Raw genomic sequence first — 18,627 nt, 5'->3', positions numbered from 1 at the left:
GGCGTAAACTTGACCCAGCGCCGTGAAACAGTGGTTACAGTGCTTGTTGCGTCACTCGAGGATATCGGGTTCGAGGCTCGATGCCGCTACCGTTTTATCCTGTATTAGAAACTGAAACATTCATATTGTGATTAACGTTGGGTTTGGTTGGCAGTTGTTGAATATAAAACTTCTAACTCATTTTAACATTAGCTTTGTTGCCAAAAGTAGCATATGAACATCGAGCAACACATTAATATTGAAACTCCCCGAAAACACTGTTTCTATGAAAATTAACATTTTGGCGGGAAAATAAGCTTCACGAAATTTTCCCGAAATTTTAAAAAAAATTGTTTTATGTATCTAGACTTTAATTGTTTTTAAAGTTTGTAAACTAGTGGTTTGAAATGTTTTTCACCCACGATGTTCTCGTTAACACCGGTGGAAAGTTCGCCACTATATGGCTTGCAGCGATGATGAAAGGGAAGATTAAGAAAAAAGATTATTTGTCGGTTCAACTGGAGGAAACCTGGTAGGTGGTTATTATGGGGGGGGTGACGTTAAAGTTGATGTTATTGTTACAGACTTACAGTTTATGTTATAAATAATATGATTTATTTATGTTTAATGCTTTGGTTTATAGGGTTGGTATCTAAGGTATAGGGTCGATGAATATATACAGTAAGTATATACCATACTTACTGTATATATCTGTGTTTGTAAGGATTCTTCACTCATACTTAAAGCATATTTGGTTCTGATGAAGAATCCTCCCCCACGTTATCTGCTAATGTTACCAATAACTTTCCACCAGCCTAATCTGTAAAATACATGAGGATTCTTTACTCGCGCCCAAAGATTTAAGGTTTTATGAATTATAAGCATTGTGATCCTCTTATGTTGAAGACCTAATGTTAAGAAACACTTCACAATATTATTTTTAACCCAAACTTTCACCAACAGCAACGAACTTCTTAAACATTTCAAGCCAAGATCGGATGGCAGGATGGGATCGGTTAAGGGGTTTTCCCTCCGATTATCCGCACAGCTAGTATATGGGGTGATGGTTGTTTACAACATGAAGGTTGCCACTTTGTACAGTGAGTTGTTTGAGATGAATGTAACTTTTGATCCTTTCATGGCGGGAAACGACAGTCATTATAACACTGGGGTTCTGTTTCATACACCTCGTGAAGAACAAATAAATTAACGTAGTTGGTAAAAGATTAAACCCTAAATTTGTTGCCCTGCAAATAGATCCAGAGAGGCAAGTTTGGATTGGTAAAATGTCTAAGAAGATCTAGAAAACTACAAAGTGTACAATGCCTAATCTACATAAAGGACCGATACAAAATTGCATTTTTCAGTTACTTTCCATTAAATAAAAAACCTGGCCGAATGTTTTAATTTTAAGAATCGTGAATTCCTTGTTTTCAGGCGACGTGCAACACTCGTTGCAAATCCTCCGTCGGTTTCGAATGACCCCAATTTACCCCGCCCCAACCTCCGATGACACTCCCGGCCCCGCTCCCCAGCGAGCCCCAGCACCCCTACCATCGGACGAGGCCCCCTATATTGAAGTTCCCCTCACAGTAGATCCGTTGTATGGTGGAATATCATCAGGTTTCCTTGGAGGAATGGAAGGAGATATGATGGTTGGAACATCTGGAGGAAGCCCTCAACAAATGGTTGGTTTATCGAACAATGAGGATTTTGTTCCCTAATTTTATTTTCTCACTTTTTATAAAATGTTGGTTGAAATAAATAAAAAGTTGATAGCCTATGTATGACAGCCTTTGTGATCTGAAAGAAAAAAATTAGGACTTCAATTTGCCGTGAAACTTTGAATATGTATATTATGCTGTTGCTGCTAGGTGTATTATAAATCTAGCTTTTGTTTAGTGATCTTATAAAGGCCAATGTTTTGTCTGCTATACGGTGAAACATCATCAGGGTCTGCCGTGTCTTATCTAAGCACACACATAATTACCTAATATGTCAGAAGATTCTTTTACAAATTGTAAAATGCATGGCAGTTACAGCACTTATAAAGTAATATGTGTTGGCCATAAAGTTGAAATCAAAATACCAAGTTGTCAATTTTTGATTATACATCTTGAGCAAAAAATTTAGTTTAGGATTTCTATCTTTCCAGGATTCTGCTTTGATTGACGATCGGTTTGTTGTGAGAGATATTGCGTCGATAACATTACAGGAGCAACCACCACATGTAAGTTATTTATAATTCAAATCTGATTCTGTTTGAATGTACAACTGTAGTTTCCCTGCCATGCGAGGATAAATAAGTTACATTCATCCAACCCACATAGTCAACACACACCCACAAACAGATAGCAGATGACCCGATGTTGTTCGATGATTTCCACAACGTCAACATCGATGGTTTGTTCACATCAGATGATCTCGAGTTATTTCCATCGTTTGATGCTCGTGCCAACGTAACCACTCCAACCACCAGACAACATGTTTCGTAAGTTGTGTTGTTAATAATGTAGTTAAGCTAGTTTACCATAGGCAATAAAATAAAAGGACAGTTTATTATTAATTTAGGAGTGCCCACTCTCAATATTTTCTTTTACAGACTCATTATTAAAGTTTTAAAACAATGTTTAAGCATGTTTTCTGAACTTAAACACACATTCCACATTGGGTGTTGTATTAAATGTTTAATTATTCTAAATATTTTGTCCCAGGACGCCAAGAAGACCAGTGAAGGCACCAGAACGAACAAACAATGAAGATCAATCGATTCTCGCTGCTCCTCTGCTCCAAGATGCTCCTGAACAAACAGTGGATGCTCCTAGACAATCGGTTTCTGCTCCTGAACAATCGGTGGATGCTCCTAGACAATCAGTGGATGCTCTTGAACAATCAGTGGATGCTCCTGAACAATTGATTGATGCTCCTCTGCTCCAAGATGCTCATGAACAATTAATTCCTCCTTTTGAACAATTGGTGCCTGACCAGATAATTGAGGACCAAACTATTCCAGGTATTCTGTATAAGTATATGTTGTTGCTGCCAGGTGTATTATAAGAGTGAAAGAGATCTTGTGTCAATTGTTGGTATATGTTGTTGCTGCCAGGTGTATTATAAGAGTGAAAGAGATCTTGTGTCAATTGTTGGTATATGTTGTTGCTGCCAGGTGTGTTATAAGTGTGAAAGAGATCTTCTGGCAATTGTTGGTATATGTTGTTGCTGCCAGGTGTATTATAAGTGTGAAAGAGATCTTGTGGCAATTGTTGGTATATGTTGTTGCTGCCAGGTGTATTGCCTAAGGACACATAGCCACAGTAGTAGCAGCAACGAGCCTAGAACCTGTAACCTTTTGGCTACAGACAGGTGAGTCACATGCGTTAACCACTGTGCCACGGTGCCAGACTGTTTGTTTATTGGACAATTTCCTGAATGTATATTTACAAATTAAATAAATCAATGAAATAACTTTCTTGTTCAGGATTTGAACCACAAGCTGATACATCACGTGCTGAAGCCACATCTTCTGATCAGGTGAGGTGTTTAACTTAAACCAGACACTCAACACCAGTGGTCGCCTGCTCCATCAATAAAATACCCTAGATTTGTTTTAACATATTTACGCCTGGTATTTTATTTACTTTACGGCAATTAGCATATAAAACAACAAAGCCATGAGCAGAGGTTTTCTAGACAGCCTTAAATAAATGTTTTATGAAATATGTATAAAAGAACCTGTTTACACGACAATTGACAGCTAGATTTACAACATAGTTGACATTTAATAATTGCATATGTGGTATAATAATGACAATTGTGACGTTAGATAACAAAACATAACATGGATACTTACAACAGCCATCCTACACACAGGCGACATCTAGTGCTCACTCACCTATCGTGCTTGACCCTGTTGAACCCAGGGTGGTTTCCCCAAGGAGAGAACGAACACGGAACACGCGTGTCATCATTGATAGGGTGGTTGCTATCCCTTCTAATTTACTAAGGGATAATTTAAGAGGGGGAGTTATTAGTAGGGAGGAGTTTGATGACAGAGCTCGGGTAAGCTTGTATATGGTTTGTATAGTGAGGTGTATAAACCTTGCACACACAGGTCCAAGCTACCTTCCCCCCACCCCTGCCCACAGCCACACAATTATCACAACACGCATGTAAAACTTGGATTCCACCTACAAGACAACATCTATTCATGGTAATTGTTTCAACACAATGTGTATTAATAATAATAATTTTGGTTATTATATTTAAGCCAGAGTTGGCCCATTATTACCCCAAAAGTGTATATGCACATTCTATTCTATATGAGTGAGGTCCTACAGTGAGGCACGCCATGGAACCTGAGATTTAGACCAGAGTTGACCCATTCATTACCCCAACATTGTATATGCACATTCTATTCTATATGGTTGAGGCCCATTATCCAATCATAAAAATACAAACAAACTTTTCCAGCCTCGTAGATTTTGTCGTCAATATTTCGATAAAGTGCGAAACGTGGCTGATGTTTTGTTTGAAGAGACGATTCTAGGGATGCAGGATTCTCAGTTAAGGGGGATCCCCGTGCAGGTGGATGAATCTGTTGAAGCGCCGAGAGGTAAAAAGAGGGTTGGAGGGGGGAGGGGGATTATAACTCTTAATACTGCGCCTGTCATCTTGGGCATTGCCAGAGTGGTTGGATACATTGGTGGTAACCATTGTACCTTGATGTCTTGCCCAGAATACATATGCTCATTGATTGTTACTATCGGGTTGCCCTAATTGTGAGCCATGCAAAAAAATTATCCACAAAGTAACATACATGGTATGGTAACCAGTAAGCTGAGGGCACGGAACAGAACACTTGTGTTATTCTTATTAAATATTTGCATATTGCAGCCACATAAGTTACAATGTGCACCATGTAACAGACATAAACAACTTATATAATCTTAACATTGCAGTTCCCGACACAACACTACTTGGTGATGATGGTTTGAATGAATCGGAAAGATCCAATTGGTTGCAGGTTGGTTGTTGTATCATTGGGGGGGCTCCCCCGAAAAGTTTAGGGTTTTTGTATTTCAAAGTTATATTGTTACTTTCGGGTTAAATCTTATTATTTTGTTTGAATAAAATTTCACAAATCTAGTTTTTTGTTTTCAGGGTTTTTACATATTTTTTAATTCTACCTCAATCAAGGTGTAAAAGGGTTTTTCATAAACTTCTGCTAATCTTCCTTGACATTAGTTGTGTGAAGATGGTTTGTAATAAGGGAACTTTATTGAATAATATTCGTTTCAATGTTATATAGTTATTCCTACATGCAATGCTTGGCAGTGAGCATGGGGTTTAGAGTTTTGGAGAAATATTTTCTAAAAGCATGAGGCGTATACTTGTATAAGCTGTAACATTATGTTGATATTTACCTCATTTATGTTGATAGACCTCGGCACAAGATGCAACAATGAACCAACTTCCAGGGGAAAATATTTCTGATGTTTTCCAGTTGGAACCGGAGATGCAACAAACTTCTGGTAAGGTTTGTGTGTAATAATGTTATGATGTTTAGCCCACCTGTCTGTAACCCAGAGGTTATGGGTTCGAGGCTTGTCGTTGCCACCATTGTATGTGCATGTGACCTTGGGCAAGGACACATAACTGCAATTGCTCCAACCCAGTTTTTACCAATGGGTTTTCAAATTCTCAGCCATATAGAAAATCAATCACCCATAAAGTTACATAGGTGGTAACTTGTAAGCGGGCATAAGGTGTATGAAACACAACAAATACAATCATTGTTTTATTTCCATAAGTTATTGCATTAAACACAGTGATGTCATATTAACATGGGTTATTTGTAGACCCAGTGGATCAATCTGTTCCAAGGTTAGTTTCATTCAAATTAACTTTATGTCAGAAATATATGTGGCGGTGTTGACCAAATATTTTGCAGTGTTGACCCCATATTTAGTTTGGATCATGGTGCCCCTATAGATCCTGTTCTGCGTACTTCATCGAAAGAACGAACGATGAGGTGAAATGTTACTTTATTTAACTTAAATACTAGAGTGGAGTAAGATGGGACATGTTTTATTCTCTTTTCTCATCCAAATTTGATAATAAACAATGAATATTGATTGAATTACAAAACAATTGTTAAAGCCATGACAATAAAATATTATATGGTGTCCCATCTCACCCCACAATATTATAATTAAACATGGGTTGTTTAGGTTGATCACAAGTGCAGGGGAAGGAGTGATTAGTTTCGAAACGATCGCTCCACCATTCATTACTATTAGACGACAAGCTGTCAGGATATTTTCCGATGTTCTCCGTAAGTTGACGTTTGTTGGTGAAGCCAACTCTGTTGCATACCATAGATACATACTTATATAACAGGATTTATTAAGTTTATATAAACGGTCAGTTTTAATTTATTTGAATAAAGAGCAGCCAGTTAACATTAGCCATGTGGGAGGTTAAGTAGACAAGGTGGTTTTGAGTATAAGGTGGCATTAATATTATTATTGAGGAGTTCAACAATTGCTTTAAAACAAACAACACTATTATAAGCTGGTTTTAGAATTAGCGGTATTATACCAGGGGAGACCTCAGTATATATTACATTAGTAGCAAATAGTTTGTGAGATAGACTTTCTCACACAGGGTTGTCCAAAGAAGGCAAGTTATTGCTCCAACAAGATGAAGCTTATTCTGACTTTAGTATATCAGTTGTAGCGACAGGTTTCGGGAGTGATACTTAAACATATCGTGGTTGTTGTCGAGAGTTTTAAATTCAGTTTTTTGTTTTTAGATTATTGTTTTTTATTTTTTCAGAATATTTATTTTGTTCTTTGTTTTACCAAATCATTGAAAATAAATGAAAGTTTTTTATGTTTTAAGAAAGATTTTCGAACAATAACTATTACAAGGTTGGTAATGCATTGTGACAAAAATTATGGTTGAAGATTAAAGCTGTATGTCTAGGCTTCTGTAGATTGTTGGTTTATGTGTATAAGTTGATTCATACACCTCATGCTCACTGTTGGCTTACCTCAGCTGTTTGGTGTGCCCTGTAAGCAATCATAAAACCAGGGCTTACAACATGGGAAACCCATTCAATCATGGGAATAACACTGTGTACCATGAAGGTGTGTTGACATTCATATTCAGCAGCATTTATAAAAACTCTCAAGAATTTTATTTAAAACCAAAGTTTACGCTAAGAACAAAGTTTTAGTCAAAATATTTTTCTAAATTAAGAAAGTAATAAAAACATTAAAGAACAAACAGCTTTCTATCAAACATAGTTTGTTGTTTTCAACTCTTTGCAACTTGTCCATTGTATCGGACTACATGCTTTGTCGTGTAGAATGGTGGATTGTGATGTCATACATGGTGATGTCATCGTGTAACGGAAAGTTTGTTTTGTTGGTGATGTCATAGTTGCTTGTGATATCATATTATACCGTGGTGATGTCATATTACGTCGTGGTGATGTCATATTACGTCGTGGTGATGTCATATTCTGTCGTGACGATGTCATACTTCGTTGTTGTGGTGATGTCATATTACGTCGTTGTGATGTCATAGATAGTTTGACGGGCGACAAATCTTGATAAACAGATATACTTTCTGATGATGTATTATCATACAATGATGATGTCATACTGTATATTGATGATGTCATATTCAAGCTTTGTTGGTCACAATAGGGTTGGTAGTTTGAACTGGTTGGATCCGGTTCTATCCAGTTTGAATCTTGATCGAACAAGTTTGTTTCACAATGTTGGTGTGATGAACCATGAACGTCATCGTTAAAACTGAAGGTTACAGGTTATTGTACAACAGATGGAAGCCACAGCTACAAAGCTGACATTATTGTTTGAGGTATGGCATTACTATTATTATTGAAATAAACACCAACATTTGGGCCAGGGCTTCTGAAACTATATTCAGATAACAAAGCAATTATATTTATTGTAATTTTAGTTTAAATATATGGCAACTACCAGAACACCGTTTTGCTCAACTGAAAATATACAGAAAGTTTGTGAATTGGCTTGGTCTCCGCACCATAACACAGCTTTATGCAAACTTAACGTTGAACAACTTACATTGAATGGTTGTTGTTGGTTTGTTGCTTGCATGGTTTATGGGGGGATGGGAAGTGAACGTTCTTGTTGATGTAGACACCTGTGTATTGTACATGTGTGATGATGATGGTATAATTTATCTTGATGTTTTTAACTCACCTTGATCTGTGAACTGTGGGGAATCATCGAATATATGTTCACCTCTAACCTGTCAATCAAATATATGGCTGTCACTAAACACAACCTGTCAATCAAATATATGGCTGTCAATCAAACACCTGTCAACCAAACATACAGTTGTCAATCAAACACAACCTGTCAATCAAACATACAACTGTCAAACAAATATACGGCTGTCAATCAAACCTACATCGTCCTGGTACACATCATTGAAGGTAACAATCCGTTTCACATTTGGTGGACTTTGTTCTCGTGGTATCTCATTGGGGGAAGCCCCTACATGGTGTGTCTGTATAAACATATAGGGTTAAGAAGGAAGGGGGGCAGTCAAAAAAGGGGGTTTAGATTGTTATAAGGGGAGGCAGGAATAGTTAGACACTATCGTGCAAAACAAGTTGTTATGTTTACTAGTGCATGTACGTGTGGTTGGCCTGCTACCCCAGGTTTGATGCCCATGACAACAATGAACCCACCATATTGAGGGGATTCCCCTGTATTGATCTTTCAAAAGTTGGTTCCGGTTGAATGGAGAAGTAATCTGAGGTGTTTGTTACGCTTGAGTGGTTCCTGAGTGTTTGTAATAAATGTTTAACTTCCCTATTTATTATAATGTAGCCTACATCCAATTCTAGTGGTAAGTGGTTACAGCAGTTATATCGTAACAGGAGGACAATTTTCTGTCAAGTATTTTTTACCCGTAGTGTGCTTTAACAAACGTGTTTTGCTGCTAATTCCCTTCTCTCTTCCACTCATTGTTTTAATTCATTTAATCTTTGTATTCAAAGAAATAAATCATATTCTTGTGTATGAGGTTTGCTGATGCTGTGCTGCCATTGAAACAGATCTAAGCTCTTACTTCTACAGCAGTTTGTCCACATATTTACACCACCTGTTAACTTGTAGTGAAGATGTTTTAACCATAGAGTGCGACGCATGGGGAGGGGAGGCTGTGAAAGAAAGTTTCATTTTAACGTCACTTTCAACATTAATACAATATGTGTGTTTAGAGACCTTGAAGCTTGTTACATTCTGGGATAGTTTATACAAATCAAAGATGTTTTACCTGGATAGTTATGATGGTATCTTCCTGGCTGAACCTGTTGTGAATATATTCCGTTAATTAAGTTTAAAAACATTCTCATTGCTCGAGGAAAACTTTTTGTAAATAAGCAGCGCTATTTCTGGAACTGGAACATATTGTGTTTTGTTTTACGTGCAATTGTAAGAAAGGCAGCGGAAATTTTATCTTGCAAAAACAGCAGAAAGAATATCATTTAAAAGTGGGGGAAGATGGGACACCTTTAACACAAAATATCCATATATCACTTTTGTTTTAAACAATTAACAGCAGTCTATGGGAGGCGTGAGGATACGGTTTTATAATTCTTTGAATGTTCTTTGTTTACTACCAAAAAGGATAAGAATAGAATGAAAAGGTGTCCCATCTTCCCCCACCCCACTATATATATTAATACAAGTTCATATTATGTACGATTGAGATGTTGTAACTTATACACCACCTGTGGCATGGGTGTTGATTGATGAGATGGGAGAATGGTTTTGAAATCTTCATCTGTCATAAATGGAGTCCATAGTGAGGTAGTTGTTGTCGGGTTGCTGTTGGGGAAATGTGATTCGTTTTGTATTATATTTGTTGAAGTACAACACTTTTTCAATCCTTTATATGTTTTTTGTTTAATCTTTTAGTTACCAGTCAACTTTAACTTTTTCTGCAAGACTTTCCAGATTTTTCTCTATTCTATTTATTTAATGAACTTTAATATGAAATGGTGGCCATGTGAGTATAAGTTATAAGAAACAAACACTTGTTATCGAAATGATGGAATACAAAAGCATTGAACATTAGTGACAAAAGCGTGTGATAATGAAACCATCAATACATGCTGTGCCACTGGTTACAAATTTCATTCAATTTTTTCGTTACAACCCTGAATTTACTTTTTATTCATTTCTTGTTTTCCGTCATCTAATTCTATCTTTGATTGGTTGATATTTGGTGGGGAATCCCCAGATGAGAGAAATACACGTTTGTATTTTTGGTTGAATTGAAATTTGTCTGAAATGAAAACATAAAACAAACTGCACTGGTAGTAAAGTAAATGTAAGGAACAAAAGGTGTGGATTGGTCGTATTTAATAAACACCGGGTATTCATTCACAACCAACAACCACAAACCTTCTTTTGGTCGTTTTTTCCTCAACTTTTCCAAACGCTCTGAACTGGTCTCTCTGTTTTCAATATCTGGAGCAAAAAGGGTAATTATCATAGAAACATTATATAACATTGCAACTTACTGAACGGATGTTTAGTAAACCTCGACACGCACGCAAGGTTTAAAATATCTCTACTAACTCCGTGTTTCCCTCTAGTGGTACCCCTCCCTATAACCTTCTGCACTCGTCGTCGCTCAAAAAATTCCTGCGAAAACAAAGAGTTTAAATATATTTGTAATTTGCAGGTTTGGGTTGATTGACATTATTATACTGATTATCTATACAACAAATAAATGTGGCAAAGCTCTAAGTTGCCTTTAATAAGAAAAAGAGTGACAAACTACAATTAAGTGCCCTGTATACACCTTTGCACTACGAACTTCAGGATGAATAAATGGAACTTTCTTAATCCATTACAGACACCAACATATCAGAGGGAACTATGGTATTGGTACACAATGTTTGATAAATATGAGGTAAATTACTTTTGTAATAACTAAATTATACCTTTTGTTTTTGTTGTTCTTTCTTGTTGCGCCCAATTTTGTTTCTTAAAATAAAATACGTGCTAGTTTAAAAAGTTGTAAAAGTTTTTATTTTTTTAGCCACACACAAAGTGCTTTGGGAAATCAACAAAATAATTAGGAATAGGTTTAAACGCATGGCTTTTATATACAGTAGGTAAGACAACAGATTTAACACAATATAATACTTACTGAACGCCGCCCATCCAGTTCATATTGCGCGAAACCAGAGAAATTATAAAACAAATTATTAGCCAGAATTATTAGGGATACGTCATAGTGAAAAGTGTTGCCGGAAGTAATTTATTTTGTACAGCTGTATTAGTAACAGAACACATTTAACCATTATGTGAGGTTTGCTGGTGATAAAATTGAATAAAACAACGTTTTATGGAAGAAAATATTGTTTTTGTGTTTTGGGACGAGTATGGAAATATGCACGGAGTACGTTGTGCGCACTACTGTTACTCTGAAATCGTCATTATGACGTCATACTGCGACGTTTGTTACAAAACAAACATTGTATTCCAGTATTTTCCATATATGGTGCAACGTTGTAACTGCTGTTGTATGTTTGGCTTTAACTGTTTATTTGCAAGTGTTTTTAAATAGATATAATTTGTCCTGCAGTAACTCATTTGGTTCAAAGGATAAATTTACTCAGCGGCTTTTCAGTTAAAGTGAACAATCAGGTTTTAAGTTAACACACAAACTAAGTTATGCTGCAATGGATTGTGGATTATAGATATGCATTATGGATATGGATATCATTGGCATTGAAAAAGCAAATGATTAAAGCAGGAATAAAGGTTAGTAAGAAATAGTTATATTGTTTGTTTAACTGAATCACCGGTTAACCACTCAGGCATATAGTTATTTATAAAAAAACCCGGAACTTACATATTAAATAATAGATATCAATATAATAAGTCACATTTTTGAACGATTAGTCTTGTTTAACAGAATTGAGTTTCATGAAATTCTTTATAAACTTATTGCAAAATGAAATATTGTATGCGATTCTACAATATTACCAAATAATTTGGGAATAGTGTATAATGGCATAAGAACTAAAAAGTACAATACAGTATAATAAAATGGTGCATTTTCATGTTATACACAAGTTTATGAAATAAGACACAGGAATATAGTAGGATGTTTGATTGAACATGTTATGTGGGTTTTACCACATAGTTGCAATTTATGAATAATGTATTACCGCTAATGGGTTGGCAAAGAGAGAATTGGGAAATTCTACAATAAACAATGTCAGTTCATGAAAAATCAAATAAAAATGTTGTTGGATTTTATCTTTACATAAACAAAACAATACAGCTTTAATAGATGGGTAAAATACAGTGCTGTTATATAACAATTCGTTAAACGAAAAAGATTGCTGCAAATACATGCCTGGTGCATGTTCACTGTCCAATACTAAATTAAAGTCAATGAGAAGTTCAGTTCTAAATTTGGGAAAGTATACAATAAAACAATGTCTATAGTTGCAAAGTAAAGACTATAAACAAGAAAGTATTTGTGCATTGTGAACAGTAGCTCGTTGTTTGCTAAACTGATTATTTACCATTTTCACTAATAAACCAATAAATACATAAAGAGAGTTTACAAAGCTACAACTGATGCCCAACGTCTTGGTGTCTCCATGTTGGTTTCAATCTTCCATTCATTGATTGTTGCATCATAAGCCTCAATTGATTTTGAAGCATCATCATCATCACCAATACTAACACAAGAATGCCTATTTAAAATTAAACTTGATTAAAGTATTTAGTCATTTCCCTTCATTTTTATTTCGTACCTTTTTAGATATACATTTATTATGTCTTAGAACATCACATTATGATTAGCTATGTACATAGGCGTTCTAACCCGGGGTGCTGGGGTTGAGGCACCACCCTGGAAGCATAGGCTAGGATGGCGAAATAGGTCTGCCCACCCCAGTTTTTGTTTATTTTTTTTCTAAATATAACTAAAACAAATCAATAATCATCCACATGCTTGTTGCGTTTATGTAGTACAAAGTATTCATTGTAGACGAGACAATCCTTTACTTACTTGAACGCAAATATTCTACCTGTTTTCAAACTCATACAGTCTAAATAATTGAGGGAACGATCACTAATATGGCGCATATAATATTGCATGCGAGAGAAAAAGGTAATAAAAAAGAAGAAAGTGAAGCAATAAAAATTGAGACAAGTCAGTTTGACTTTCTTTAAATTATTTTCCTTTTTTTTCATTAGAAATTTTCTCCCTTGAAAGTAAAAAGTGACCAGTGTTTTTGTACCCGTTATTTGACTTTTATACGCAATAGTTCATACTACACAGATTGGATAGGCAATAACTTCTATTCGCGTTTCGATCTACACGCGAATCAGCGACATAAACCTTACTGACCGCTCCATTTAACACTGTAATAGCATTGCACCAACCTAGAGGTAAATCTTAAACGTTTCGTAAGCCCAGTCAAACCAAGCGTTTGTTATGACATAGTGCTAACATGTAGGCCGTTCAGCCATAGTTAGCTGAAGTAACACAGGAATAGTTACCTTCCTCCAATGACGTATATCTTCCCATTCACAACACACGCACAAGAACCCCATCGCACACGGTTCAATCTGCTAATACGGGACCAACTGTTGGTTCGAAAGTTGTAACGCTCCACACTCCTTAGATTCCCTCCACCTAAATAAATAAATATTTAGGCATACTTAAGGAGGCTACGTATATTGGGAAGAGTTATTAATAGTTGACGAACTTAAATTTAGAAAAGGCAATGATAGCTAAGTGTTTTTTACCTGAATGTTACAATACAAAATATTTCATGTTTTTTTTATATGTTTGTTTAACAGAACATAATGTTAAATTGTGACAACAGTTATAACTTGATTAATTTGTCTAGAATAAACAACAAACCAATGGCGTAAATTTCATCATTGTAAACAACACCACACGATCCATATCTTTCCTCATTCATAGATTGTAGTGGTTTCCATTTCCCTTCTCGTGGATCATAACTTTCCATTGAAGTAAAGTTTGTTGAATACCTCAAAAGACCACCAACACCACGAATTATTCCACCAATAAGACCACCCGATATTGCATAAATGGAACCAACAGTATCTCCACCACCGAATGCAAACAAGCGACCTGTTGATAACACAGCCCTGGAGACACACCGGCAATTTCTGACGATCATTTAATACCGGCGGCAATTAAGTGCTGACGGTAGCTCTAGTAATAAGTTTCAAATTTTAAGTAAGCTGTGTTCATGTTCGTACTGATGAAAGTTACAAAACAAGTTCTTTGTTGATTGGTAAACGTAGCATTGTATCAATTGTATGCCCGTCAATATTAACGTTACATCGATCACAAGCTGTGATGCAATCTATCATCGTTGCTTAAAAGAGTGATTTTTTTAGGATTTTAGCAATCACCGCTTTTACTCGCTTTTCGTTTACCACTGCGTAACGAAAATAGCCTATGTATAATATATAACTTTTTGAGGGGGTTTCTTAAACCAAACAACCCCGTCTAGATGGGCCACTGTACCAACCATTGTAAGAAACAAGAGCATGTTGAAATCGTTCAGTTTTCATTGGAGCAATGTTTGTCCATGTATTCACCACTGGATTGTATAATTCAACTGATGATAATGCATTAATACCACCCCATCCTCCTGTTACACACATTTGATCTAGAATTTAAATATTTATTACATAACAATGCTTGCTGTTTAATGTTTATTAAAATCAAAATAGGATTTAAATTCATATGTTTGGTCTTTAAAGTTTTAGCTTTGGAGAAAATTGTTAAACATAAAAAGGAACCAACCGTTTAACACAGCAGATGCTGCATACCATCGTTGTTTATTCATAGATGCCACAATATTCCAATCACCATCAACTTGGTTTAAATTCAAACATTCGACAGACTTGGATCTACCACCACCCGCCGTATAAACATGGTTGTTTATCTTCACACTGGTTGAACCATCCCTTTTACACAAGGTTGACTGTAAATAAATACAATCGTTTATCATTGATCAGTGTTTCTCAACCATTTTTATCTTGTGGACCCTTTAAGTCAATGTTCAATTCTACTTTCAATTTTGTTTGCTAAAAAATTTTGGCTTATCTAAATTGTGACACAAAGTTATAAAGCTTATGATAAAACCTCGCCAAACTAACCATTTACGGCCGTAAGCATCAAACTGCAAACATTCGATTAGTTACAAAACTCTTGCGTTCCAAATTATGGACGGGTAAATCGTAACTGTGTTGTAAATAATTGACGCGTCAATTCTTACTATGTTATAAACAATCCACACGGTAATCAATTTCTATTTTAACGCAAATAATCAAATCTTTACTATGTCGTAACAAACGCCAGCGTCGCTAGGTTTATCTGAGAAAAACTTACGAACAATTAAAGATTAGTAACGGGATACACACAAAATCTAATTACCGCCTCGATCTCGTTCAATCGTGAGGAGAACACTGGTTAATTTTATCCATAAGGGAAGAGAATATAATATGTTGCTTTTTGGCTTAAATGCACTGAAAATGATAAAGGAATAAACCAACCTTCCTTTGTTTAAAACTTTTATCATCAACTTCATAGGTTTCAACAAGTTTGTTTGTTCCACTACCACCCATGATCAAGCATGCAGCTTCTAAGTAAAACATAAATTGATCCAGCAAGGCAGTTTATTAAATATTTCCACACAAAAGTTTTCCTGTAATAGCATTAACACGTTTCCACGGGCAAAGAATTTCCTTTTTAAGAATTACCAGGAACATAATGGTGCTTTGAGATTGTCTGTGTTTTATATTCGGTAATACACTGATCTACACTCTCCGAACATACATATTGGTTCGTATTGTTACGTATTACATTAGTCACAATCCCTATTATGGCGCAATCAAATACGAAATACCGCAAATGTATTACGACCTAGCTAGTTATGTTCGTCAGAATTGCCATTGTCTCCGAATAAATGCCGGATTTCTGACAATATTATGCTGTTATTTACGTCAGAACTGCATGAATAGATAACTTGTGTAAACGTTAACACAAAACGAAATGTTACACGGCCGGCAAAGTGAATAAATTCCGATTCCCATGGCAGCAGTTTTTAAAAAATCTGGCGGATGTCAGCGGCATCGAAAATAGGCACTTTTTACACCGCTGGTTTTTGCATTATCGTATTTACCTGAACCATCCATGGCAGGTAACTCAAGGGTGAGGTCTTCCATATCTATAAAAAAACCTTTCATTACCATGTTTAATAGCTTAGCATTATTATACGTACCTAAACCTTCCGTGGCAGGTAACTCATCCATTTGTTGGGTGATGGTTTCCAAAACTATTAATAACAAAAAAATGTTTTTTAAAAGTTTTTGTTGTGATCAGAAATAAGGAAAACTATAATAATTGTAATCTTACTTTTAGACAAAAACAACTGATACTTTTAACTGCTTAGCTACACAACGATTGGTATTGTAAAAAGAAACACAGAAACATTCATTTACTTTTTGTAGCTTTGGGTCGTTTGGTTGGTTCTTGCTGCCAGCATTCCTTCATAAGAGATTGTAACTTGAGGAAAATTTCATGATCTTGTTTTTGATGCTGTTTCAATTGCATATCCACCTCATCCAGTTTGCTTTGGTTGGGCCTCGTACCATTGCAAATGACTTCCCGAATAATTTCTTTCCCAACTGTAGAGTCCGAGAAAGCTTGTATTCTTGTCAGCACTTCGTACACAATGATACCATAACTGAAAACATTAGACAAAAAAACTAGTTTTGGTAAGTTTGTTATTTACAAATAGTTTACCTGTAGACATCCATTGCTGGTGTTCTCTCTACATCAAGATCTTTCAAGAATTCAGGAGCAGTGAAGTGCAAAGTGTGTTGTTTTGAACAAGGAATGTCTAATGTTGTTGTGCTGGCACCGGTTCGTTTTCTGATGTTCACTGAACCAAAGTCGGCAAGTTTCAGACTCCTGGATTTTGTGAGAAGTATGTTTTGTGGTTTTATGTCACTATGGATAAAAGCTTTTTTATAATCGTGGTTGTGCAAGTAACTGATGGCTGCTGACAATTCATGCAAGAGTCGAAGACGCTCAGTCCAAGAAAGAACTGTATCCGACATAATGAGGTCGTCCAAGTTGCCACCTTCCATGAATTCCATCACAAGACCCTCCCTTCCAAAAAGTGATGTCACACCATGGAAGGTGACAATGTGGGGATGCTTCATTTGTTGGAGAATTTTTGCTTCACTTTCAAACCTGTTGATTTGATGATAATTAAGCATTCAAACAGTGCCAATACTTTGTTGAATGTTAGGGGTTAGTGGCCAAAGGTCACAAACTATAGGAGTTGCAAACTAGGTATGCTGATAGGTGGTTAGACATAAACAATGCAACATATAGATAAATAACAAAACTTAACTTTTACAATGTATCTGATATTCAACTAGGCTACAAGAGGGATAGGGATTGAAGGCTTTAAATTTATGTTAAACTGTTACAAATATCACAATTTCTTACTCCCTTCTAGCCTTTTGTATTCTTTCATTGCTTCCAGTGATACGAAACAACTTCAGAGCCACCCTGCCCAGTAATGCGTGGTAACAAACTCGAACTTCACCAAAACCTCCTGTTCCAACCACTTGAAAGTTCTCTTTGTTAAACTCGGTTGGGAATTCACTTTGATCATATTTCATCAGCTCCATATTTTATCTTGGGCATATGCAATGTGTTGTTTTCAAACAAAATTAAAAGAATCATTAAATTTTCATCAACATAATTTACTAACAAAATGTATAACCAGAAAAAACTCATTTTATAGAAAATTGCTATATTATGTTACTTTTGCTACCAGGCATTATTTAAATAAGTTTTCCATGGCCCATCTGGTTTAAAATGTAATGTATTATGATGTTTCATCCGATAAAATCCTGCCAAATGGCAGATACAATATCCTTTTTTAAACATTCTTATAATTAAATCTTTATAATATAGGTAAAACTCCTTTATCTACCGTGAAAGTATAAAGTTACATACTAGCACAGTATCCTCAACAATGTAATAAATTCAGATAATATATTGCATATTACACTAACACTTTTTAAATTTAGCTTTAGATTAGCCGCGCTAACTAAAGTATCACTTGGTAACTATATGATATTACTTAGCTCGCAAACATTAAGTATTCTTTGATACAAAGAACTAGATTGAAAAAAATACAGAATGTTCTTGGAAATTTTTATTTGTGTGTCCAGTGCCACTAAGCAAACTTTGGTTTCTATAGGGAAAGTAGTGTTACAATGTGTGCCATGGCAAGACAGCTGACAATAAAAGTTGTTTTTGAAGATAATTGAAGCTCCTTACAAGCGTGTTACAGCATAAGGTGTAGAATGCAATCATCCAATACTTTAAATTGTATATATTTCTGCCCAGGTGTTTATTTAAAAAGTTATTTAATTCAACACAAGAAATTAAACTCACATCAGTCACATGTAATGGTCTTACTATAAAGAACAACAAGTGGGAACATATGTTCAACATGTATAAATATTTCAATGTTTGGTA

General features: G+C 35.6%; 3 protein-coding genes and 1 long non-coding RNA gene across 5 annotated transcripts; 2 read left to right on the top strand and 2 right to left on the bottom strand.

Annotated features, from left to right (window-relative positions):
- Window positions 1–9: 9 nt before the first annotated feature.
- On the top strand, window positions 10–7,097 carry LOC100176076. Its single transcript, XM_002124281.3, has 16 exons — window positions 10–511; window positions 943–1,079; window positions 1,417–1,667; window positions 2,135–2,209; window positions 2,331–2,470; window positions 2,694–2,992; window positions 3,458–3,510; window positions 3,850–4,038; window positions 4,091–4,189; window positions 4,450–4,591; window positions 4,938–5,002; window positions 5,420–5,510; window positions 5,838–5,862; window positions 5,930–6,010; window positions 6,210–6,313; window positions 6,646–7,097. The coding sequence occupies exons 1-16, from the start codon at window positions 387–389 to the stop codon at window positions 6,741–6,743; spliced, it is 1,974 nt and encodes a 657-aa protein (XP_002124317.2). The 5' UTR covers window positions 10–386; the 3' UTR covers window positions 6,744–7,097.
- Window positions 7,098–7,161: 64 nt separating this feature from the next.
- LOC100177707 (DNA-directed RNA polymerase II subunit RPB1-like) lies at window positions 7,162–11,331 on the bottom strand. Its single transcript, XM_002129022.4, has 13 exons — window positions 11,206–11,331; window positions 10,997–11,039; window positions 10,571–10,694; window positions 10,452–10,517; window positions 10,215–10,332; window positions 9,776–9,872; window positions 9,319–9,352; window positions 9,145–9,202; window positions 8,729–8,822; window positions 8,446–8,544; window positions 8,235–8,283; window positions 8,097–8,175; window positions 7,162–7,802 (listed from the first exon to the last, which is right to left on the bottom strand). The coding sequence occupies exons 1-13, from the start codon at window positions 11,226–11,228 to the stop codon at window positions 7,280–7,282; spliced, it is 1,407 nt and encodes a 468-aa protein (XP_002129058.2). The 5' UTR covers window positions 11,229–11,331; the 3' UTR covers window positions 7,162–7,279.
- Window positions 11,332–11,589: 258 nt separating this feature from the next.
- On the top strand, window positions 11,590–14,800 carry LOC113474781. The gene is made up of 2 exons (XR_003396468.1): window positions 11,590–11,822; window positions 14,011–14,800. It is a non-coding gene; the product is annotated as an uncharacterized LOC113474781 (long non-coding RNA).
- LOC104266292 (influenza virus NS1A-binding protein-like) lies at window positions 12,406–18,519 on the bottom strand. 2 transcript variants are annotated; one of them, XM_026837186.1, is made up of 11 exons: window positions 17,584–18,519; window positions 16,870–17,322; window positions 16,566–16,810; window positions 16,346–16,399; window positions 16,247–16,291; window positions 15,618–15,706; window positions 14,866–15,046; window positions 14,588–14,728; window positions 13,948–14,181; window positions 13,581–13,716; window positions 12,406–12,769 (listed from the first exon to the last, which is right to left on the bottom strand). In XM_026837186.1, the coding sequence occupies exons 1-11, from the start codon at window positions 17,766–17,768 to the stop codon at window positions 12,634–12,636; spliced, it is 1,899 nt and encodes a 632-aa protein (XP_026692987.1). In that variant the 5' UTR covers window positions 17,769–18,519; the 3' UTR covers window positions 12,406–12,633. The 2 variants fall into 2 exon arrangements, with proteins under 2 accessions (XP_026692987.1, XP_009860409.2); XM_009862107.3 differs by having other exon boundaries at window positions 12,406–12,754.
- Window positions 18,520–18,627: the final 108 nt, after the last annotated feature.

This window comes from Ciona intestinalis, chromosome 12 (assembly GCF_000224145.3).
Source record: "Ciona intestinalis chromosome 12, KH, whole genome shotgun sequence".
Classification (NCBI taxonomy): Eukaryota; Metazoa; Chordata; class Ascidiacea; order Phlebobranchia; family Cionidae; genus Ciona; species Ciona intestinalis.
This window is presented reverse-complemented; position numbering and strand designations above follow the sequence as displayed.